The sequence below is a fragment of the Symphodus melops genome (assembly GCF_947650265.1).
Source record: "Symphodus melops genome assembly, chromosome: 6".
Taxonomy (NCBI): domain Eukaryota; kingdom Metazoa; phylum Chordata; class Actinopteri; order Labriformes; family Labridae; genus Symphodus; species Symphodus melops.
Window position 1 is genome coordinate 28,260,794 of NC_136696.1, and position 24,829 is coordinate 28,285,622.

General features: G+C 41.2%; 3 protein-coding genes and 1 long non-coding RNA gene across 5 annotated transcripts in view; 3 read left to right on the forward strand and 1 right to left on the reverse strand.

Moving 5' to 3' along the window:
• Positions 1–606, forward strand: part of LOC306825238 (troponin I, fast skeletal muscle-like) — an 89,956-nt gene extending 89,350 nt beyond the window's left edge. The window contains exons 6-7 of the mRNA XM_079345842.1: positions 120–296; positions 391–606. Of these exons, the coding sequence (XP_079201968.1) occupies positions 120–296; positions 391–486 (273 nt within the window). The 3' untranslated portion in view covers positions 487–606. The remainder of the gene's footprint in view (positions 1–119; positions 297–390) is intronic.
• On the reverse strand, positions 204–24,097 carry LOC306825251. The gene is made up of 3 exons (XR_013779234.1): positions 24,034–24,097; positions 2,479–2,577; positions 204–263 (listed from the first exon to the last, which is right to left on the reverse strand). It is a non-coding gene; the product is annotated as an uncharacterized lncRNA (long non-coding RNA).
• On the forward strand, positions 2,465–9,541 carry LOC306825240 (troponin I, fast skeletal muscle-like). Its single transcript, XM_079345845.1, has 7 exons — positions 2,465–2,554; positions 5,987–6,022; positions 6,295–6,331; positions 6,411–6,539; positions 6,775–6,864; positions 7,486–7,662; positions 7,963–9,541. Exons 2-7 carry the CDS (start codon positions 6,012–6,014, stop codon positions 8,041–8,043), a joined length of 525 nt encoding a protein of 174 aa, XP_079201971.1. The 5' UTR covers positions 2,465–2,554; positions 5,987–6,011; the 3' UTR covers positions 8,044–9,541.
• LOC306825242 (troponin I, fast skeletal muscle-like) lies at positions 15,823–22,000 on the forward strand. Of its 2 annotated transcripts, none has more exons than XM_079345847.1 (7): positions 15,823–15,894; positions 17,782–17,843; positions 18,465–18,501; positions 19,989–20,117; positions 21,286–21,375; positions 21,548–21,721; positions 21,810–22,000. In XM_079345847.1, exons 2-7 carry the CDS (start codon positions 17,836–17,838, stop codon positions 21,885–21,887), a joined length of 516 nt encoding a protein of 171 aa, XP_079201973.1. In that variant the 5' UTR covers positions 15,823–15,894; positions 17,782–17,835; the 3' UTR covers positions 21,888–22,000. The 2 variants fall into 2 exon arrangements, with proteins under 2 accessions (XP_079201973.1, XP_079201974.1); XM_079345848.1 differs by having other exon boundaries at positions 15,860–15,890.
• Positions 24,098–24,829: the final 732 nt, after the last annotated feature.

The following is a 24,829-nucleotide window of genomic DNA, read 5'->3' on the forward strand; positions in this document are numbered from 1 at the left end:
TTGTTTTTTTCCAGATTTGCGGTTTTGTTGAATTAAATTTCCTCATCTACCAAAAAAATCCAGATTTCAGTGAAGTGCTGAAGCAGGAGTCACTTTTTCATTTTAATACCATTTTGCAGATTGACGACCTCAAGATCAAAGTTCAGGACCTGATGGGAAAGTTCAAGAAGCCTGTCCTGAGGAAAGTGCGAATGTCAGCCGACGCCATGCTGAAGGCTCTGCTGGGCTCCAAACACACGGTGAACATGGAACTGAGGGCCAACCTGAAGCAGGTCAAGAAGGAGGTCAAAGAGGAGGTGAGGAAATGGCTGGTGAGGAAGGGAAACCATTCTGGTCACATGGGCGTTCAGTGTAAACAGTGAAACTCTAAAGCTGTCCTTTCTGTTCCAGGATAAGGAACTGCGTGACGTCGGAGACTGGCGTAAAAACATTGAAGACAAATCCGGCATGGACGGGAGGAAGAAGATGTTTGAGGCCGAGGCCTAAATCTGTCTTTTCTTCTTAAACTTATTTTGGTATTTATAGCAGATGCACTAAAGGAAAGGAAGGAAACCATTTATACAATTCAAAACCCTTTTTTGAAATACTTTGTAGACGGTCCAATCATTGAGCGAATAAACAGCTGCTGAAGAAACCCCGTCCTGCCTGCTTGCTGTGATTTTCGTCGTCACAAAATGAATGCAATGAACTGATTTATGTTGTTTAATAGTATTTACGGATAAATGAATGTGCAAGCTCGATGCTAGCTTATCCAGCGCAGCGCGGAACTGGAAGTACATCATATGACCCGTAGTTTAGCATGTCGCTAATGCTAATGCTAATGCTAACTAACAGTCGGGTTAGTTTGCAGTTTGTGTTGTTTGAGTATTTAGTGAGCAGTGTTTAACTTTGAGGTTTTGGACAATGTTGTAATATAAGTTTGTGAGGAATTATAAATATTAACCTTCCGGTTACTGGACTGGCAGCTACAGCGATAGTTTGGCGAAGATCAGACGAGGACTGAGTGTGGGCTTGTGATTGGTTCATCAGATTGATACCTCGTGGAAGACTGGACAAAGTTTTCACCCGTTTACAAACTAATACAGATGACTTGACTTGTAAATATTTAAAACATGTAAACTTTACACATAATGAAAGGCTGTTATTTAGTATATTAATAATGTGTGAGTGTTGACGTTGAGGTTGCATTCACACGTTGGGAGAAATGTATGGACTGATCTTTAACTTGTGAGAATGTTAAAAAGCAGAGAACATGCTGCAGCACTGAGGTAGAGACCGTCTCTAGTTTCCTGCTTGTTCATGTTTTATGACGTGTAAAGTCTCTAATGGTGTCAGACAGACGGACCGTTTAAACTCTGCTTTAAACACGTCATTGATGGAGACCATGTTGTCATCTTACGGTGAGGTGAACAGAAATATAAACCCAAATAATTTACCATGAAAACATTTAGTACATTCAGCGAAACTTGTTCGAAGTGCAGGTCGACTTCCTTCGCCTGCTGCCTTCTTGACCAGACCACGTTTAAGTGGAAGAAAATGGAAGGATGGATTTCCAGACTAAAAACCTGTCGAAGTCTCACATCCTGTTTGAAGACACACCTGAAGAGCCTGTCAGTTAAGTTAAATACACTGGTTTCAGCTTTCGTAGCTAAAGATCAAAGGAAACTATTTATTGCCTTGTATTAATTTTTTTTATACTTTATTTTTAGTTTTGGTACCAGGAAGTAACATATGTCTGCATTACTCAAAAATAGAATAAAAATAACAGAAGCGACTCTTGTCTGCTCGTTTACTTAATCACCTTTAAGATTCTGTCTTTTTGAACGAGCAACAAATCATTAAATTAAACCTATTTGAATGTTTTGTCTCAGGCTGTCAACACTTTTATTCCTGCTTTAATAACAGGCTCATTTGAATGGATGTTTATGGAACTTCTGGGGCTCTTGGACGCGGCCCCTGGTGGACGCTCAACGTACTGCAGGATGTTGCACTCTAATATTTATTTTTTTTCAGTCAGGATTTTGCGTGTGACTAAACAGACTCAACTCTTGATGATACGTTGTTGTGGCTTTATTAAATATAAACCCTGACAGAATATAAAACAATTGGACATTAATGTCCTGTACACTGACAAAGAGATGTGTGAGGCGTATAGGGGGGAAAAAGACTTCTAAAGCTTTAATTAGTGGCAGCATATCAATGAGGTTTCTATTTCAGGGCGACAAGAAAGTAATTAGAAAATGCCTCCGTGGTTTAATCACTTTCCTGCATTCTGTCCGTCAGAAGCTCGATGCCACCTGATAAAACAGATAACAATCCTAAAGGGCGGGTTATTTATAATGAGGCGAGCCGAGGAAGGGGGCAGACAACGCTGTACTGTATTTCATGACCTTGCCAGCTCATTGGTGTGACCACTAATCCACTTCCATAAAGAGAAAGTGGAGGATTTGGAGGGCTATCACAGATTGCAATATATACCTTCTTAACTCTTGTTCAGGCTGGGGGCTCGATCTGTGTCTCGGTGACTCTCGACCAGCTGAAACCTCTCGCTCCGGTAAGTAACAACTCCTCCTCTGCCTGTTAAAAAAAAAAAATACAGTTTTAGTAGATGAGGTCCGACTGTTTGCTTCTTTGCATGGCAGCAGCTTTAGATGCTTCTTGTGCTATTAAAACGCTTCATTTAGGTTTTTAAACGTCAAAAGAAAATATTGATCATCCAGATTTAATTTTTTTTTTGCACGCTTGTGAGTCTTGGAAGCTCTGTAAAGTGTGGCGGGCTGAGTTTGATCGTCTGATAGACACAATAAGGTCAGTTAAATGGTTATTTTACACGTTTTTTACACATTTTACGTTTATTTTTGTTGTAAAGTTCATCGTTGATTAAATAAATATGCTTGAAGTGTAAATTTTCATTCTACTTCTTCCTAAATATTTTTTTAAGGTTAAAGGAGTAGATTTTTCTGACCTGTACGCGTGGCGAGCCGATGATGTACAATGTGGTGATGTGGTGGCGCGCTGAAAGCCAACACCCGCTACAAGGCTTGAACTTGAAAATCGATCCGTCCGTGTTTATCCTCCTGTCAGCGCCGAGAGGTTCGGAGGAAAACCGGGTCTAATCTGCAGCGGCTGCCAACGCCGCTCTCTGTCATCACGTTTCGCCTCGATTTAATCCGCCGCACGCCAAATTTAGACAAGAATTCAGACGTTCACGCAACAACATAAGGGGGTTCACACTACGAGATCTTTTTATCTTTTTTCCTTAGAATTTTTTGGACGTCACATTTTTGTTTAATTCATCCTCAACTATAAATTGACTGTAAATTACTTCTTATAAAATGTATTCCCCTTCGAGGTTTAGATGCGTTTGTAACCTCTGGTCTGTGTTGTTCTGAGAAGCAGATGAACTGGACGTGCATCTGAGGTCAGCCCGGTGGCGAGTTATTTTTGCGGTATGCTCTCACGTCTTGTTTGTCCGAGGGATGTTCTGGGGTGTCGAGTTACCACGAACCCTTTAATGCCCTCTCCCGGGAAAATCCCCCCACGCCCACACACACCCCTATTTAAGACCAAAAACCAGGGCCAAATTTAACCCCACAGATATCATCCCATCTCCAGAGAAACATACGGTAATGTCCTCAGAGTTTCGAGGGTCTTAAAATACACCGTGAGCCCTGGAGATACCCCCATCCACCCCCCCACCCCCCATCCACCCCCCCACAGCTGTATCGGTCGTCAAACGTCTTTTCTTTCAAGACAAGCCCTTGGTCATTTTTCTCCCTCCATAATGAAGACGTGAGGAGCAGCTGTGGCTCCAGGAATAGAGACTTAATCCACTGTTCGTCACAGCGCTCAAATATGACAAACAGCTCGGGCAGCGACTGTCTGGCCCCCGAGTACCTCTGAATCCTCAAAGCCCCCCCTGGCTGGGAACTAAAGGGGTCTGTTTACTCGGTCTAATGGGATCTTTTTTCCACAGAAGTAGAGATGGAAAGTCTCAAAATGTTTTCAGTGATTGATGTTTGTACCATTCGGTGTTAGCCTTGGTTGTTTCCAAGAATGTCCTTTTGTACTCATGCTAAGCAACACTTCAGATTTCTGTTCTTTTTTCTGATAGTTTGAGACATAACATTGGAAAGAAGAGACTTTCATCTTCATTTGTATGTTTTCATAAGAACATAATCACTTGAGCTCGCGACAGAAAGGTTTCTACAGCAGCTAAAATAAGCATACCCACATTTAGCATATTGTTAGCATCAACCATTAGCATCTTGTTAGTATGGACAGGTTTTGAGCTGCTAGCATCTTTCTTCACATACTAAGAGATTATTTATTTAAAATAGCATCGCGCTCACTCTAATACTTTTTTGTGTGCATGTAACCATATCTTCTGTATTCTTGATAATTTGCTTAAATAAGTTGCAATTAGATTTACCGTGTTAACGGAAAACGCGACATTCACCATGTTTCAGTATGCTAATGTTAGCGTGTTACCGTTACACCCCCAAGTTCAACCTGGGCCTCGAGGAATTCAATCCTGAGTTTGAGAGGCATCTTTTAATGAAGTAAAATGTTGATAAAGTATAAATATGACCTGCAGGTGACGCTAAAAGACCAGTTAGAGGATCGTAAAGTGGACTTGAGTTAACCTCGGTGGGCTGTTAAATTTAATTTCTTGTCAGAAGATGTTGAGATATTAAACTTCACTTCGGTGTTGGACGACTGACCGCGGAGCAGCTACGCGCTAAAAATAGCGTTCGGTCCTTTAAGACATTAACACGGCATCGGTTTCAAAGAAGTTTCCTGGAATTAACCTGAAGTCTTAAGATAGAATAAACATGAGCCATTGATGAAACGTGAGACAGGTGAGTTTCTTCTGCTGGAGATTCAAACGGGGAGGAGTTTGATTCAGAAACAGAAAAAAGGACTTAAAAGGAATAGTCTCAGTTTGCAGCAGAGTTTTTTTTTACTCTCCACCAAAGTGTTGTACCGTGGTGGTGGTGGTGGTGGTGATACCCCCCTGATGGAGTCTAGACCCTGATAGAAGAATGCAGGATGTAATAAGGAACGGGTTTCTGAGGCTCTGCCTGGTTGGTTTATGACTTAAAGGGGACATATTCTCCCCCCTTCCCTCTTATCAAACAGCGCCCCCTGTGGTCTAAATGAAACATCTGTGTTTCTGAGCTTTGGTCCAAATATAACATGAATCAAGCAGCAGAGGAGGTTTGTGACCCTGCAGAAACCAGCTCTCTCAGAACGCTCCGTTTTGGTGTGTGTGTCTCTTTAAATGTCATTAACCCCGCCCACTGAGTTTTTTCAGTCAACATTGCTCCTTCGATAGCGAGAATAAAAATGGCGGACCTGCTCAAAAGTTTATCTCTAGACTGGAAGTGGAGTCCAAGGGTGAAGATACCAGGGGAAGGGAGGGCATTTTGTTTTTTACCAGAAACCCACTGTGACATCACAAGGGGAGCACATTTTGAAACAGAGCATTTTTCTCTGTGTTGTCAGACTTCTGCAGCCCACAAACAAAGGACTGGATGGGTTATTTCACATTTTGTGGGTCAGTACACGGTCAGGTTACCCAGATAAATGTTCAAAAACACGGTACATGCAGATTGTTCATTACATGTCCCCTTTAAATGGTAAACAAAACAGTTAAATGAAGGAAATCGAGTGAATGTGGGAGAGCATAAAAACAGACCTCCTGCTTGAACTCAGAGCTCCATGTGTGCATGAAACACGAGGTTTACGATCAGCTAGAGGTTTGCATGTCTGTGCATCCACAGAATGTGAGCTCGGCCCCTCAGAGTCTCCTCATGATGATCAGGATGAAGACTAAAGAGGTTTAAGCCTCAGTGACTGACAGGAGGGACGGGGATGATTCTGCTGCTCTGGTTGGCTTTACAGATGGAAATAAATGGGGACATTATCAAACAAATAGTAAAGAAACAGTTCTAACACTCTATTTTTGTGTGTTTTTAAACAGGTAACATCAAGATCCTACAGCCAAGATGGCAGACGAGTGAGTAAACAGTCAAAAATGTATCCACGTGCTGAATTTTTGTTTCTATTTCATCACGATGTCGATCATAAATGCAAGAAAAGAAGTGGAGTTTGGTCTGAAGTATAAAAATTATTAAGAGAAAAAGTGATTGATTTTTGAAATTTTTGCTTAAAGGACCACACTGACGCCTAGTGTTTAAAATCGGTACTGCAGTCCAGATTCTAAACATTGTAGAGAGCTTCAATTTCCTCCAGTCTGGGTCATGTTTTGTGTTTTTTTTTTGTCTGCAGGAAAAGACTGTCTGCGAGGCGTAAACACACACTGAAAGTAAGAAATGGATTTTTACTTGTCTACTTCGAACATGTAGCTGAAAATACTCAACGTTGCATTGTGATTTCCTCCATAGAGCTGTATGCTGGTGGTGGCAAACAATTTGTTGGAGGCTGAAGCAAATGTGAAGACTGGGGAGAGGGAGAAGTTCCTGGCTGAGAAGTGTCCTCCGCTGGAGCTGCCGTACTCCAAAGACGAGCTGGAGGTGAGAGGCGAACACTCGGGTCACCTTATCCTATTCTCCTTTTACACTTCCTCAAACAATCAGGCAATATCAGGGTTGTGGAGAAAAGGTTTCCCAGCTCCAACTGGATCATTTTCAGCTTTCTTTTAGAGTGAACATATTGAGCCAGGAAAGTCTTTGAAATTGAATCAGTAAAAGTTTGACTAGACGCTCCCAGGTTAAACTGTTAATTACTATTTTACTGTTTTCTCTTCAGACCCTCTGTAGGACACTCCACGAACAGATTGACATCAGTGAGGAGGAGCGATACGGCACAGAGTTCAAGCTGAACATGGTTCTCAACGAGGTGACACTCTTTGCACGTCTGTTCAGTTAATTAGTTTGAACTGTCTGTTTGGTTGTTGTCCTGTTGGACTCCATTGGGCACTGGTCAGTCTAGACGTTGACCTTTCACCCACATACGTTCTCTAATGTGCCAAAAAACTGAGATGGCCTCAATGCAGAACCTAATGCTTCACAAGGGGGACGAACAAACCAATGGCTAAAAGTTCAACGTTGGGTTTGGACTGGGTTGCGATCTCCAACAACTCATTTGATGTTGAACTTTTCAATTGCTGTGCATTCGTTGACTTTTCTCATTTTAAATAAAGTCTCCGGTCTCCAAACAAGAAATATTGGGAAAAAAAGCTTGGGCATCCACAAGCACCAAACAAAGTGAAAATAGTCAGAAAATATGACCCGAGTCACATCCAGTTTGGATTCTTTCTGGAGCCACATAGAGAATGAGTCCAGGCCACAGAGCGTGGTGTGCAGCCAATAATAAATAAGATGCAGTTAAGTCACCCTACATCACTGTATTTCAGTGTTGGACATGTTGGTGGTACTTGCAGAGTCAAATACTGTCTGTGGTGGTTGGGTGTCGAATAAAAGTCTGTAATGGTCTCCTCTGTCCTGAATCCACCTGCAGGTCAGAGACCTCAACATCAAGATTGTGGATCTGAGGGGCAAGTTCAAGAGACCCAGACTGAAGAAGGTGCGCATGTCTGCTGACGCCATGCTGAAGGCTCTGCTGGGCTCCAAACACACGGTCAACATGGACCTGAGGGCCAACCTGAAGCAGGTCAAGAAGGAGGTCAAAGAGGAGGTGAGGACACGGTTTTCTTTGGACTTACACACTCAAAGTGTCACACATCCAGATTTATACGATATAGGACAGATCTCTGGTGTCTCCCACGTTGTTATTTCCGGTCTCATCATCATCGCACAACTCAACACTGCCCCTAGTGGTTAAACACATACTGCACCTTGCAGACGTGTAGCTTTAGTTCGTGAGCACGTGCACAACCAACGCTCCAAACCGGCGCAGGATACGCACGGCTGTAATCAACAGGAAGTACACTCCAAATGTTGCTCACACTGAATTGAATGTTCTCTGTGTTCACAGGACAAGCAGCTGCGTGAGGCTGGAGACTGGCGTAAGAACATTGAAGACAAGTCTGATAGGAAGAAGATGTTTGATAGTTAAAGTTGATGCGTCTTTAGTTGTTGGGCTTACGAGTGATTTTCAGGACATTGTTCAGGTTCGAGACGTCTCTGTAACCGAAGAGTTTTATTCCAAAATACAGCAAATCCACTGTGAGGTGATAAAGATGAACTCTAAAATCTTACTATTAAATTAAGAACTATGTTTTAGGCTCATCTAATGGAACAGTAAGTGTTAATGATGGAATCAGTGGAAATAGTTGGTATGAACTTGTATTTCACATGTTTTATCTTGGGTGCTTTTTAAAACCAATAAATAAAAGTATGTACATAAAAGTTTTACTTTATGAATGCAGTAAAACGATCAAAGGGACGAAGCATCATTTGGACCGTTTTTTGGATTTCTTGCTTTGGAACGAAACTCTTCGGTAGATTTAAGCTGCCTTCTGCTTTAGCTGCTGTCAACACTGTACTGTTATGTATTTGTTATGTGTTTTGTCAATTAGTACATGAGTGGTGTTTCATACATCTGCTTTTTTTTTTTTTTTTTTTTGATTGGCTGACTTGTATTTCTGCATCAATACATTCAGGGGCGATTCCAGAGCCTGTTGGGGCCCCTGGGCAAAAATGAATTGGGGGCCCCTCCAACCACGATTACATCAACACGTGTCCCGACACTTTTCCTCTTCCTGTTTTCACTTCCAGACGGCTGATTCCTCTTCATTTTCCCTCCGTGATTTTCACTAATGAACTTTGGTTTTCACAGGAGGAATACATGAGACACTCAGCAGGGCATCAGACGGGGCCCCGTTAGGGAGGCTCCCTGCTGTCGTTGCAAAATGTGCACATCTAGAGCTACTACCGTGGTTTAAATTTGTCAGCCCTCTGGGGCCCCGAGGTGGTTTGGGGCTCTTACTTTACAACTTCCAGTGAGATTCCTTCCCATAAAATTAGGAATTCAATTTAAACACATAAATGAATTATAATATTCTCATAAACACATCTGCACACAGTCCATATAATGGTTTATATTTATTATCTTACTTTATTTAATGGGAGGTAATATTTTTACTGAACAGTTGTAGAGTCATCACATAGACTTCCTTTGGGGAACTGCTTTTTGAAATAGTTCTGCATTTCTTGTGAACTATTTTTTATCTAACCTTCAGACACCTTTTAAGGCCATTTACGTTTCTATTCGTTTGGTTATAGTTCAATTTATCCGAATGAATTGGCCATGTAAAGCATGTTAGATTGAAACTGTTAAACATAAAGGGGAAAAAAAACAGGTGCTGCTGTTTCGTTAGCTGGCCATGCTAACGAAATGTCTCATTGTTGTTTGATTTTACTGTTATCCTTGCTAGTTAGCGGTCGCGAATCAACCGTCTCATTGCCATCAACGTCGACTCTGTTTTGCAGAAGTATAATTCAGCCTCTTGTCTGTACTAAACAACATCGTGTCATCTTTTCTAAACTGTTCAGACATGATGTACTTTTTTCATCTGGTTGCTGTCTCATTAAACACAACAGCTTCATGTCCATCCTGTTCATTGTCTTTTTTAATTTGTTGACGCTTTGCTTTATAGCGCACTGAAGATCGATGTAGAAAATCTAATGCATTAAATTAGCTACATTAAAGGTTTAATCTGATTTGTTGGGGGCGTTCTTCATGTAGCTCAGGTCGTAAAAAGAAAAGATTTAAACTTTGCATCAGATGCTTTTGACAGAAAAACATCCAACAACGTTCCCTCTCATCTCTGAAACTTTGAGCTGCTGCTGACAACAACACGACTCATGCTAATGTGACGTAAAGTTATGCTAACGTATAATCACGCTAATCACCAGCCGGTAAGACACTAACAAAACAATTAAAAATGATTATTCAAAACTTTTAAAATGACTTTTCCTTGATACAACAGTTGTTTGTTTTCATCTTTTCACAATATCCATAGTTATGCTAATATGCTAACATTTCCTGTTTCTGCTATCCCTCGTAAAAAGGTTTATTTCAAAAGACTGATTGTTTGTGAACAGTCCCTTTAAAACCTATTAATATTTACTGGCTTTAAAAAAAATAACCTTTTCAAAACATCCTTTAACTTTCCTAGAAATACTAATTTAATCTAATCATTTAGATGCATTTGGTAATTTGCAGCCCATATTTAATGTATTTATTCTAAACGTTAAGAAATTAGAGATGCAGAACAGCATTTCTGGTGCAACATTTCCCCCGTTTTATGAAATAAGGTGAGTTATTAAGCGTATTAATTACATTGTAAAGTCATGTTTCTAGAAATATCACTGCCTAATTTTCCTTTTGCTCTTGCAGATTATCTCGCCTGTGACCTGTTGAGGTTTGCAGCAGAGGTAGGTTTGTTTCATCTACTTGTTTTTCTAAGTTCAGTCAGGCAGTTTTGTTCATTTAATCGAGCTGCAAGATTTCCATCAGCTCCTTCTGCTCTGTCATTTTCCTGCTGAGCAAACAGTCTTACATAATAAACAGTGATGCCAGAAGAATATAAAACAAGGTGGTCAAACATTTGGCCTGAAGGCTTGTGTTTCACGGCCCCTCCTGATCTCGACGATATCACGTAACAGTACCTAAGTCTTCTCACAGTCCTGATGTCAGGATCTGAACTGGACTCACAGTTAAACACGATGATCTCGGCTCATGGTTTCACCTTGAGTTTGAAATATGTCTATAATCTGCAAGCTTTACTCCATTCTTAAGAACCACATCTCTACTTCGGGTTAACGCTACAAAAAGCCTCGACAGTGTTTGGTGTCTTGTCCGTCACAGTTATTGCAGGTTATATTTGACCTCTGCTGATAGCTGTATCATTTCCTCAGATAACAGCTGCTTCTTCACTTAAGACACCAACCACATTTAGAAATGAGCAGCAGAGCGAAGAGGTAAATGGACTTGAGCTTTCATGTTTCTTTTCTAGTCTTCTGACTACTCGGAATGCTTTTCCACTGAAGGTCATACATACGTACACATTCACACGCTTATGGCTGAGGCAGCTGTGTAACTAATGCCATTTGTACACATTCATACACCACTGACAAAGCAGAGGGAGCATCTTGGGGTTAAGTGTCTTGGCCAAGGACACATTGGATATGTGTCTTTGCAGCTGCAGGAGCTGGGGATTTAACCCCTGACCTTTCCCTTAGGAGATGACTGACTCTTCTGAATGAGCCACAGCTGCTCTACAAACTGCTTCAACTGTTTTAAGCTAGCTTGTCCAGATAAATGACAAGAAAGGAAACATGCACACATCACGGTACGCTGGTTAGCAATCTGTTTGGTAAACCTTACCAAATGATACAGCCTGGTTCAAGAAACAAAACTGGTCTGATTAGTTATTGTCATCCTTACCACATGCTTTACAGGGGGCGGGGTTAACTCACTAGTTTTTTAACGATACGCGTAATCCGTAGCTAACCCTAACCTGTCGTTAGGTCATCTGAAAGTTAGGCTGAGACAGCATTTCCAGCATGAAGACCGCCACCGATGGGAATCCAGCACTCCCTGCAGGAACACATGGGTGACGCTATTCAGGCTTGGCACATTTATACTGCATTAACAGTCTCTGGTTAAGAACTACATTGATATTATAATATTCCAAAATGTTGGTTGGGAGAAAGCCTGAAAGACTTTGGACATGTAATTCTTGTCAATCAGTGAAATCAGCTGCTCCCAAAGTCAAACCTTTTCACACCTCTATATAAAACAGGCTGTTGCAAACAGGCGTTGGTGACAAAGCGATAAGTAAGTTATTGGATTACACATTTAATTCCAATCCGATGTGAGAAATACTCTTTCATGTGTTATGAGTGACACTTACAAAGGCTGTACCACACAGAGAACTTACGGCCAGTTTAAACGCTAACAGTTATTTTGATGTCTATGAATGTTTCTTCATCTTTAAAAACATTCTAGTTTCCATCGCAGTAGTTTCTAAGAGTTTGCATCTATAGTCTATGTTTAGAAAGGTTTGAGAGGTCTAGAAGTGGAGGTCAGTCAATGCTGTTTATCATCTTGTTCCAGTCTGTTTTTGGGTCAGTGCGATACAACAGTGTACAATATTAAGACTGTCATCCGATGAACACAACCCTCTGAGTCTGCCTTCTCACCGTAAACAATAGGACATGGAGCCAGAAAGCAGCGAGTACACCAGAGCCCTTCCAGAGAGGGGGCGTGGTCAGACACAGCTCATTTACATATTTAAAGCTACAGACACAGAAACAGCCTGTTCTGAGCAGGGCTGAAATAGAGGGGTTTAGAGACATGATCAAACACAGGATCAGAGTGGATTTACAACAACACACTTCACACACATGATGAAGAGGAGCTCTGACACTGATTTAACCTGAAGAGGAGGAGATCATGTGACCTTTAAATAATAGTTTTCAAGGTGATAAAGATGTCATTTCGTTTGGTCTTTATTCCAACATAACATAATTTCCAGAGTGAAGTATATATATGACTAGATAAACCTTAGTGACAGGCAATAAATCCAAGAGTAGAGCATCTCTACGGGTGGCGACATGGACACCTTCCACGCTGGAAACAAAACCAGATGGTGGATGGATCTAAACAAACTCTTACTACATGAAGACTATGAATCAAACTCCATGTAAACATCCACATTTAGTTATTAATGCCTTCACATAGTGAGGAAAGGCCACACGCTTCGATCGCATTTCCAAACTCGGACCTGCCGTTCACTTCATTCCTGAGGCTCGAGTTGTAGGTCGGACATCTTGGTTTGAAAACACCCGCCCATCTCTCTGACAGAACCCTTAATCTGACCCGCAGCATCACCCTGCAGCGCCACATTCCCAGCATGACTCCATCTTCTCGGCTGTCCGCGCTCCACTCAGATCTTTCGCCGCCTATTCCTCCTCAGTTTTCAGTCTCATAGTCTGACCTGCTAAATGCTTCAGCTTCCTCTTGACACTTTGACCCGTCACGTGGTCCGAGGTGATCACTGGCGAACAGTTAACAGGGAGATTTGTTACTTAATCACCTTTTAGATTATTTCAAATACCTCTGCTTCTCGAGTTTAAATTGTACAGTGTGTTTAAACACTATGTAATGAGTTTATTCTCGAAAATGAGTTAAAGAATTGCTTCCATTAAAAATGATTCGACAAAAGCAGGAGAAAAAAACACATTAAAATGCCCAATTTTTTAATTTATTCATGATCTAGCATCTAGTTAGCATCTTTGCTAACGTAAGCTAAGCAGGTTTCTGTTGTAAAGGCTGTTGCACACTGAGTACATTTTTTTTTTTTTGTCCAAAATTGAATCACGTTCAAAAAATGAATATGATCTCAGGTTTACCTGGAACAGGTTTGGCCTCCAGCCTTGTGCACGTGGGTGTTTGGATGGGTGGCGGGTGTCTGTAGCGTCCGTATACCTCGAACGGTCCGCCTGCTTAGGATTGACTGCTTCACAGAAATTGGTGGAGTTGCTTTTGATTATGTGGTTTCAGTATAGAGAGCAGCGTTTCAAAACTTTCTTTTATTGACAGGAACACATGAGACTCAGTGTGTTAGGTTTTTAGTGCGTACCGCGAGTGTGCGCCCGCGATAACTAATCAGACATTTGGTTTTTTGAACCATCATATAATTTATCCTGTAAAAACAGCTTTATTCGAATGGGTTGTTCCTGGAGTCACCCTCTAGTGGACACTTAACAAACTGCAGGATTACGCACCCACACATTGGCGTCATTTTTCAAGACCAAATAACTCTGCCATTGGTCCGCCATTGTTGTTGTAGTCCACTTGCTAGTGCACGGCCATTCATTGTACCTCAGATTCCAACAGAAGAGCAATTTAAAGTAGAACTCATTCCCAGACTGTTTAGTTAAACTTTCAGTCAACCTAACGACAGGCTGAGCGCTAACATGGTATCCCCCTACATTTAGGCACAAGCTAATCAGATCAGCTTTGTGTTTTGAACCAGGCTGTCAACATGTTAATGTCTGCTCTTACAGGCTTTTTGAATGTGGTGTGTTTGTGACTTCTGGTGTTTTTGCAGTCGGCCTCTAGTGGACACTTGACGAACTGCACTTTCCACATTGACTGGAGGTTGCAGCTTGGTCCGTGCCCCAGTTGGACCTCGCCCCTGGCCATTATCCCAATCTTACTCTGGCCCCTTAACTTGCCTTAATTTGTCGTCCAAAAAGTTCACAGAAGTCCGTTTAGTAGCTGTTGATACGTTTAACCGAAAGCCAAAGAAGTCAACTCATTGGGACGACAACAATGTCTGTCCAATTTGTCCTCAGTGGACTGTGATGTTTGAGTCTGTGGAAAGCAGATGGCCAACAGAGCAACCTGAAAGGTCATTGTTGAAGTCATCCATAAAGTTGTATCATGAAAAGCACCGGTTTGTCTCCTTACTCTTTTCCAAATCTTAGTCAAAACTCGAGCATACAAATGAGAATTTTAGAGTATTTAAAAAAATCTGATAATGATCTTCACACAGAGGAATCTGAAGTGATTAAGAAAGAATGCTTTATGAGCGAGTCACTGTAACGTTATCCTCATGGAAAATCTCCCTTGACATCCTGCCCACATACTTTATAGCAGCGCGTTAATACGAGAGGGGCTTCTGCAGCCGCAGAAAGGTCTGGAAGGATCCACAGCTCAAATGAGCAATCCAAGATGAAACGCTAACCAGGCTGGCCGACGATTGCCTGATATTTATAGACGCCATGCGAGCCTGATAGACTCTTTATTTGGAGCACTGGAGATAAAAGATGTTTTCACTGGTGATATCTTCATTTTGAACTCATTATTTATCTCTGCGTCCTGCAGCTTGATTTTGTCATTTCGGGAAAGTTTTGTATGCTGCATGGCTCTGTTGTCAATAATTACCTTTTTTTTTAAATTAAGAAAAGTTTGGTTTCTTGATTTGGCTCGAGTATTCTGTAAAGTAAAAATCCAAGTTTTCCTCCTGCAGTCACATGTTCCTATGTGGCATGTCACGTCACCCCGACTTCCTCCCGCTGCTTCAGCGACGGTGTATGAATGTGTATTAGTGATGCATTCTTTACACAGCAGCCTCTAACATCAGTGTGTGAATGTGTAGGTGTGACCTGCGGTGCAAAAGCCTCGTCCTGCAGTACGTTCAGAGGTGTCGTCAAGCTTTTGGTTATTTCCTCTCTGGAAAACTGTCCAGGCTGCAAACTGCAACTTCAAGTGCTCCAATTATAGTTTGATTTGGCTTGAAAGACCTTAGGCAGATCTCTTCTATATATATATATATATATATATATATATATATATATATATATATATAAATAAATATATAAATAATAAATATATAAATTATATTTTTTAATTATTAAATACATTTTTTAATTAAATTTAAAATTTTAATTTAATTTAAAAAATTCAAAAATTTAAAAATATCTTTAAAAAAAAAATATATATATATATATATATTACTGGAAAATATTATTGGAAGTCCATTGAAAAAAGATTAGGACTTCCAGCAGCTCCAGGTAGTAATTGTCTGAACTGACTCGACTCTGTCTTCATCACCCGTCCTCTGGTTTTCATCTGGTGAAACGTTTGGACTGTGATGGTTTTATAGTCCTTTTCCAACTTTTTTTATAGCATCTCGGGACTCGCCACTGAGCGGACTCCTAAAAAGATATCAGGCTCCTCCTCGGCAGACCTGATTAACAGGGAGAAGCTGGCACTGGATTGTGATATTTCAGGCGCTTGCTGGGCGATTGGTCTGAGGATCCTGGATTCCATAAACAGGAGCTCCATGTCCATATCTGAGCCCTCATGTATATAAACACCCCGTGGAGGACTTCTTCACACTGCTCCTGGCCACTGTGTCCTCCTTCTCGGCTCTCCATTTCGTCGTAGGTGAGACCAGTTTCTCTATCCTCCTCCTTGTCCGGCCTGCATGCCTGCACAGAGCTGGTTCTCATGGACACCGAGCAGCTGAGCTGGACTTTGTTTGAGAGTCTTTTTGGGGAGACCTGCGGGTACAGTGCTAATGCGATATCCGGACCTCTGGGGTTGGATGATAAGTGGATGGAAATGTGATCCAGGGTGAAGGAGAAGGCTGAACCCTGCAGTAGGAGGATGGTGATGTGTGGATGGAGCTTGGGATGAGAGATGCTTTCGATGTTTTAGAATTGGCATTTTATCCAATTTTTTATTTGCAAGTAAAAAGCTTGATTTCTGTAAGTCTTTAGTGAGTGCTTGAGATGTTTTAGAGTTTAGAGAACGATTGGCGTAAATGTAGCTGTTTACAATCTTCCAGATTTTATTACCTGATTTTAGTTGTATTTCTTCTTGTGTGTTTGGGTTACCAGTGTCCGAGCTAGGACAACTGATTTCATTGAAGCCATTATCTTTTGTATCAGCCAGTTTAAAAAAAAAAACATCTGTTGAAAATTTCCTTAAAAAGTCACGTCTGAATTTATCGTTACTTTTTGATTTTCATAGCTCTAATTTAAAACGTTTGAATGTTATACTCAATCTGGACTTTTTATGAAGTTACGTTTTTTTTAATTTTTCATTTAATTGAACTTGTTGGGAAGTCGGTGTTGGTTCCCAGTCGTCCAAGTCGTGTAATTCAAAGCTGGATCCAAAAGACAAATGGACTTGGCTGAAGATGTTTTAAAGATCAGTGTCAAGATCTGCAGCGGAGTCGAGCTGCCTTTAGATCGAGCTTCCTGTAGACTTATTAGGATTCAACAAACAACTGATGATATACTCAAAAATATCTGAACCTTGACCGCAACATCTGAAAGAAAGTTCTGGAAAGAATACTTTTAAAACCTTCTTTGTTCTGTTTTACAGTGCAGTGTGTTATAAGGATAAAGAATAAACTTTATTTAACAGCATTTTTATTTTAATCCAGTTTCATCCCATCAGTTCTGTTTGTCTCTGATTTGGTTTCGGAGCAAAATAACCCCTTTGGTTACTTGTTTTGACCCATATTGTTTTACAGTGCAGTCGATTCAATCATTTACATTAAACATTTTTTAAATTTGGTCGTGATACCTGGACATTATGCAACATAAGGTTGTTTGTGGGGTGAACTTTTAAAATGACTTATTTTTACTGGGCTTGTGTTTACAGTGCGTGGTCATTTTAAAGCACTCAATAAAGTCAACTTTTCAATTTTTGAAGTCAATTAGAGCACTTGTGGTTATTACGTCTTAAAAAACGAGATACATTTAGCAGTTTTTACACTGTAAAAATGTTTTGTTTTGTTGTTGGTCGAATACATTAGCGTTGGAGTCCGCCTGTGTGGCGAGATTTTTTAGCTCATCTGTGTTTGGCTTCAAAATTCCAACTTAATGAGATGGAAAACTAAAACCTTGATTATTAATAGTGTAAAATAACTTGAAATCCGAGCGTGGCACTGACTGATTTGTTTGGCTGTGTGTGTGTGTGTGTGTGTGTGTGTGTGTGTGTGTGTGTTTGTGTGTTTTGACAGCCGGGCGTGTTGGCGGGTAACGCGCTGCGGCAGCACATTCTGCTGGAGGGTTTCCCCCCCCTCCACGAAAGGAAATGAAGTGTAAACTCCCGGAGGAGATTCAGTTTTGAACGCCCGTAAAGGAGCTTATCGCAGGCGTCAGAGGCAACATTTGACCCCACTGAAACGCCAAACTTAGCTCTGTCACCACTCAGCTGCTCGTCGCCTCTTTAATGTCTCACATTTCATACGGAGGATTCAGATATTTAAGCTCACAGACGATGGTGGCATCGTTTATTCTCTCTCTCTTCACTCAACAGGTTTCTATTCAGTTTTTTTCTTCAAACAGGCTGTGAAGAAAAGAAACCGCCAACATGTCTGAGTAAGTGCTGATTCTGCTTTATTACCTGTCATTATTTGAGTTGTACGGCTTTGATACCTAAAAAATCAGCAATGCACCCAATATGAGCTTATATTGTGTTTTCAAAAATTGCAGACAAACTCTGCTACACACTGCTTAAATTAAATATGTTAGAAACGTTTCAAAAGGTACAGTAGAAGGAAACGCTTACGTCTCAGCCCCTCCATCAGGCGGTGGTCGCTGCTCTCAGAGACGGACCAATAAGGACTGCTTCACACAGGCAGAATTTAAAGAAAGTACAGGAGCGCATGAATCACTCAGAGAAAATGTATTGAAGATGTGTTGATGCACTGTTTTTAGGCTGCAGTGAAGCTAATGCTAATCAGAGTTAGCCTCAATTTAAAATATTTAAGTAGGTCGACCTTGTTTTCTCGTTGATTTACTCTTAATGGGACCATTAGTTGTAGCTGTTCGATGGAGACCACAAACTATGATACAAATAAAGACATGGGGCTAAATTTTCTCATAGACTTAAAAACAATCCAGTGCAGTCGCCCCCTGCTGTTCACTGGAGAGAATGCAGGTTAAAAGCACTTTGATGTTCAGACTCTTAAAAAATGTTTTTGTTTCTGATTTTTACAGAAAGAAGATGAATTCGAGCCGCAGGCATCATCTGAAGGTACGAGAGAGTGTTTTCATTTAAGCTAAAAAAAGAGTAATAAATGTTGATGATAATGCCAAACAATGAAAAATGCTATTTGATAAAGAAATAACTGCATTAGAGAGATCAACACGAGACCTTACAACTTTTCTTTTTACCTTGTTTTTATACTTATCCAAGTTTTTCAGTCAGTCACTTTTTTATTTGATAAACCAGTCAATCTAAAATAAACCCAGCAGCTTTTTTTATCTGATTATAGATTCAGGGTCAGTTCTGCACTTAACGATATGACTTCTCATTGTTGTTGTTGTTGTTTATATGTTCAGAGAGACTGGTGTTGTTGGAGATCTAATTGTGTACAGCTTCATATTGGGATGAAAAGTTAGTCCCTTTTTTCCTGATAGATATTTAAGTCTTCATTTCAGCTTCCCGAGCAGAGACAGTTATAATAAGTTTAAAGCTCTTGGGCGCCCTCTACTGGTTGAATCAGTCAAACACACAAAGTGGTGGTTTAACACAAGGAGAGAGTTTTACTGAGTATCTAGTGCCTAAAAACACAGATCAATGAGAACACAAGCAAATGAGACCATGAACGTAAAGATGAACTTTTTCTTTGTTATTTTCACTGATTTAAAACACCGCTGCAGGGCAGGTGTCAGACAGATGACCTTTAAAAAAAAACAACAAAAAAAAAAAACACATAATTTCACAGCAAAGATTTTATGATTGATGCATTTGACTGTTTAAAAAAAAACAGGATGGGATCGTTCCATGTTAAACACCATTTAGCCATGGGCAGATCAGGAAAGATGTCCCATTTTGTCCACCAGTGGGCGCCAGAATCAACAATATACAAAATCTCCTCACAGGACTTCTTCAATTCACTTCAATTCAAAAAACTTTATTTGTCCCCGGGGGGCAATTCAGGGCAATTCATAACGAAGTTATTACACTCAAATTGTTGCTCTCTGGCGGCCATCTTGCATGTATGTAAGACCAATAATAATCGTTCTCATAAAACTTACAGAGCCAGTTAGTGTAATATTTAACATATTTTAAAAAATAAAATAAAATGTGAAAATTATTTTTCGATTTTTTTTTAGTTTTGTTACAGACGTTGCTTATTTATCAACAATGGACAGCTAAATTTGAAAGTTTTCCAAGTTTTTATATTTTTAAAAATGCAGCCTTGACCACAGTTCTCATGTTAAAAACTGAAACTGGAGTTTTACCAGACACATTTTGATACTTAGGCCACGAACCAATGAGAATTTTCATCATTGGCGTTGAAAATTAAACCATGTGTTCCTGGATGACACGTTAACTAAACGGAGTTTTAACACCTTCAATCGTCTTTTTTTACATTTGGACTGAAGTCTGCAAAAATCATAACTATGTTGGAATATAGATTTGCCTTTTGATGACTTCATTTTAAACATGAGAAGACAAAAGCAGATCAGAAGGTGTCCCTTTTTTATTGACTCCTGATTGGATCCATCCTACAGAGTTTGATGCTGTCGATCGCGGCGAACTGGATTGTGCAGGAGAAAAAAGACATCATAGTCGCCAAAGAGGCTTACATGGCCGAGAACTGTCCCAAACCAAGCCTGAGTGGAGACCAGGCTACGCTCATGGTGAGACATTTTGAACGAGTTCATGTGACGGAGATGAAGTGATTCATGTTTCCTTCATATCCAAAGTATTATGCATTGACACTTGTTGTGAATTTTCCTTAACTTCATTTAATAACTTCAAAAGCAGGGTTGGTCATTTTCCTTTAGATCCACTTTTTCAGATGTCGGTTGAAACTGTCTTTAGGTCCTGACAGAAATTAATAACTCAGGTTCTCTGAAAAAGGAACAAAGTAAATCCATCATCTGTATCAGTTTGTAAATCTGTAAAAACTTTAACCAATGTCTGCCACGAGGTACCAATCTGATGAACCAATCACAGCCTCCCTGTCTCCCTGCTCTCTGATGAATCAATCACACGCCCCCCTGTCTCCCTGCTCTCTGATGAATCAATCACACGCCCCCCTGTCTCCCTGCTCTCTGATGAACCAATCACAGCCTCCCTGTCTCCCTGCTCTCTGATGAACCAATCACAGCCCCCCTGTCTCCCTGCTCTCTGATGAATCAATCACACGCCCCCCTGTCTCCCTGCTCTCTGATGAACCAATCACAGCCTCCCTGTCTCCCTGCTCTCTGATGAACCAATCACAGCCTCCCTGTCTCCCTGCTCTCTGATGAACCAATCACAGCCTCCCTGTCTCCCTGCTCTCTGATGAACCAATCACAGCCTCTCTGCTCTCTGATGAACCAATCACAGCCTCCCTGCTCTCTGATGAACCTTACTCCCTGTAATTTACATTGGGAATGTAAGTGAGGGGCGTGGCTTTAGAGGGAGCACAGAGGGGAAGGGGCGTGGCTGTAGAGGGAGCACAGAGGGGGAAGGGGCGTGGCTTTAGAGGGAGCACAGAGGGGAAGGGGCGTGGCTTTAGAGGGAGCACAGAGGGGGGAAGGGGCGTGGCTTTAGAGGGAGCACAGAGGGGGGAAGGGGCGTGGCTTTAGAGGGAGCACAGAGGGGGGAAGGGGCGTGGCTTTAGAGGGAGCACAGAGGGGAAGGGGCGTGGCTTTAGAGGGAGCACTGAGGGAATGCTAATCATGCTAGTTTTTGAAAATTACCAACCCTGCCTTTAAACGACCAAAACTTAAACAAATGACCAAAGTGTGACGACTCGTGCTTTAACGGAAACTCATTTATGTGTTTTGTACGTTACATCACATCCGTCTGTGTCTTTAGGAAGCTTGCAAAAAGCTGCACGCCCTCCTCGACAAAGTGGATGAAGAGAGGTACGACATGGAGTCCAAAGTGGCCAAAGCTGATAAAGAGGTAAAGCTCCCCCTGCTGGTCATCCATCCACAGTTCCACCACTGGAGTACGATCAACTCTGATTGGTTGTTTGATTCAGCCTGAATGTTTTTGTTAGCTTAACTATATATTATATTTCGTGGCCACTGTGGGACTTTCTGTTTCACCCTTTAACGTCTCGATTGCTCCTCAGATTGAAGAGCTGAAGATCAAGGTGGTCGACCTGGCCGGCGTGAAGAAACCCGCCCTGAAGAAGGTGCGCATGTCCGCCGACGCCATGCTGAAGGCTCTGCTGGGCTCCAAACACACGGTCAACATGGACCTGAGGGCCAACCTGAAGCAGGTCAAGAAGGAGGTCAAAGAGGAGGTGAGCGTTAAACAGACGCAGAATCAGGCGAGTATCGAGGAAGCTGGTGGAAACGCGTTTGACCGTGGACTGTTTGTGTTTGTTTCAGCCAGCCGAGGCGGTGGGCGACTGGCGTAAGAACATCGAGGACAAAGCTGACAGGAAGAAGATGTTCGAGGCTGCATAAGGAAAACCACTTCGCTCTTGTAGTCGCTTTGAGGTGTTCGCACTCTTTCATGGAATTTATGGATTTTTGCATTCAAAAACAGACCTTTTGTTCCATTAAATCTGTCACTTTCAGCTCCACCTCTCATTGTACATGTGTAAACTAGTTTATGAGACCATAAATCCCCCGTAGATGTCGAGCTCTCTGAAGGCCCTGACACACCGAAGAGATCGCCGGCTCAAGTCTTTACGGCGTGTCCAGCTCCGTAGCTACCCGTCGACGCCCGTCTGACTTGCTGAATCGGCGTCTGCGCGGGTTGGCGAGAGGAATCACTCTGATTGGCTGAAGTGATGAAAGCAAGTAAACAACTTTTAATCAGACATTCTTCTCGATGTGAAGCCTCTCTGCTCGGTGTGTCAGGGCCTGACGTGATGTCAGACGCTTTCCTGTTTCTCTCATGTTCACTTTTGACAACTTCCTGCTCGTAGTTTTTTTTTTGTAATAAACGTTTTGTTTCCTACAACTCGTTGTCGTGAGGTATTCTGTCTTTGACTCAGTGACGCACAAACATGCAGACGAAGCACATGGCACACCGAAGTTTAACCTGTTTGTTTTAGTTTAACGTTAAAGAGAAACACGGTGAAACAGATCTCAAAACAAACACTTCAATTAAGACTCACGTTTCCGCTTGAAAGAAAGACTTTTTTTTTTTTTTTTTTGCACAGACATTTGGCCGAAATTTAACAAATTTTCCCCGTCCACACGTCCCTGATACGTAGGTGTTGTTGTGCTCTTCGTGCTGCTGTGCATGTCAGTGAGTGGAGAGACACAATATCCATGTTTTTAATCCTCAGAGTTCAGGGAGCTGGGAAAAGTGAACGCCGCAAAACGTGCTTTTTTTTTTTTTTTTGCTTCTGAACAAACAAAACAAAATTACAAAATATTCTGAACTTAATGTTTAATAACGTTCACAGAACTTCTGACTAAGTCAAACTAACGCAAAGTTCTCCTTTTTATTCTCATGTTTAAGATTATTTATGAAACTCAAACCAACTCTGATGTTCGGACGATCAGTTTAAACAGATAATCAATGATATCATTCGGAATATACATGAAACATTTATGTTAGAAAATCTGACAAACCTTCAACCACATCGCTGTAAATACAAAATCTTCCTCCAGGCTCAGATGCACAAAAAAAGGTTTAATCTGGAAAAAAAAAAATCCGGATTTGGTAATCCCATTTTTCTTCGACCAAGAATCACGTAACCAGATCACCTCGTCGCCTCGTGGTTTTCAGAGTGCTTAAATCTGCACAGGATCCCCCTGATCCAGGTCCAGACTTTAAAACATGAACAAATCCAGAACTTCAAAGGGAGCTTCACTCTGTCCACAGGGGGGCGCCAAAATCCACACAAAAGTTTAAAACTTTAAAGTCAGGAAGCTTCATGTTTGCTGGTGAGGCTTTTTTTGGTGACGTACTTCTAAATCTATTATGTTTACGGTTTAATTTAAAGATTTTTTATTTGCCTGTTTACACTGAAACATCTAAATTAATTAAACATGAAACCTGTTTAATAGATTTTATTTGTTGAGTACTCAAATGTTTCCAACAGTTTCAAAACCAGATGAAATCTTTCACGTTCGTGAAGTGTAGCGAGACGTGCCTTGTCGTGGCGGCCGCCATGCCCGACCTGGCATGTTAACCGTTGCCGTGGTAACGCCAGATGTTACGTTTTAAAAAGGCCGCCGCTGTAATCGCTTATTTGGAACAAGCGAGCCCGTTTACATTTATTGTTTCTAATATCGGTAATCAAACTGAAACATGAAGGAGTTACGTAAACTATACAGGAAAATAAAAACGTTTTACAATGTTTATATTTCAGGTTTTTTTTAGTTTTTTTTTTTTACCTCAATCACTCTTCTGACCTGCATACAAACAATATTTGTAAAATTTGTCCCTTTAAATCTCCTTAATTCCTTTTTTTAAACGGCTTATAAACAGACACAAGTTCATGTAAAGTGTGAATAATGTTTGTTTTCTATATCGTCAGTCATGATTAGTTTATACAGCGACCAACAGGAGGAGTTACTTTCTTTAAAAAAACTGTTTCTAACTTCTTCAAACTTCAACGTGTCTGAGGTGAGGCTGCAGAGATGTTGTTACCTTATCTGACCACACGGTGTCAACAGAGGACTTCCTGTTGCACCTCTCAGTTTACAGTTATCTGTCCTGTAATATCCGTGACAGGCCGAGCAAAAACACGAAAATGTTTTAAAGTCTTTTAACCATGTTGGTTCTCAGCTCCTTCTCTTTTTGGACACAGAGCCCAAAGACATTTGCTTCATGTGTCACCGTTTACTACGGTGGCCCTGAAGGTCAACTGCTAAATAATCCAACTAAACACAAAAAAAACGTAAAGAAGCAATAATCATACTTGACATGCGTCATTATCCAAAATTACCCGGCAACACCTCTGTCCAATTAGAAGCTTACTTAACCTTCTCTCCCTCTGCCCAGTCATTGCCTGCTCTGACCTGCACCAGTACTGCACTAAGCTCCGCCCACAACTTCCCAAGCATCCACCTGCAGGCTCCAAGACGTCCCTTTACTCCTTAAAGAAACAATATATAACTCTAATCATCACAGAGAGCTGTCCCCCCCCCCCCCCCCCCCCCCCCCTCAAAAGAGTGGATGCTCACACATTTCACCATGTGGTGGACACTGAAGCTTCAGTGTTTAGCCAGTTCTGCATTGGTCTGTAAACCTTCTCTGATCCAATCAAATCCAGACGATTCAGGACCAGAATCTAAAGTTCGAAGGAGGACATACTGGCTGCTGCATTGTTGTCAGAAATAAAAGCAAATAATAAAGTGAGGAGAAAATAAAAAAACAAAGTGATTACTGGCTGAGCAGGATGGATGACATCATAATTTAAAGGTTAATTCATGTTTTTCCCCAA

Coding starts and splice junctions, on each gene's coding strand:
- LOC306825240 (XM_079345845.1), top strand. Junction 6,332..6,410: donor GGCGTAAACACACACTGAAA/GTAAGAAATGGA, acceptor TTTCCTCCATAG/AGCTGTATGCTGGTGGTGGC. Junction 6,865..7,485: donor TGAACATGGTTCTCAACGAG/GTGACACTCTTT, acceptor ATCCACCTGCAG/GTCAGAGACCTCAACATCAA.
- LOC306825242 (XM_079345847.1), top strand. Junction 20,118..21,285: donor GAGACCAGGCTACGCTCATG/GTGAGACATTTT, acceptor CTGTGTCTTTAG/GAAGCTTGCAAAAAGCTGCA. Junction 21,722..21,809: donor AGAAGGAGGTCAAAGAGGAG/GTGAGCGTTAAA, acceptor TGTTTGTTTCAG/CCAGCCGAGGCGGTGGGCGA.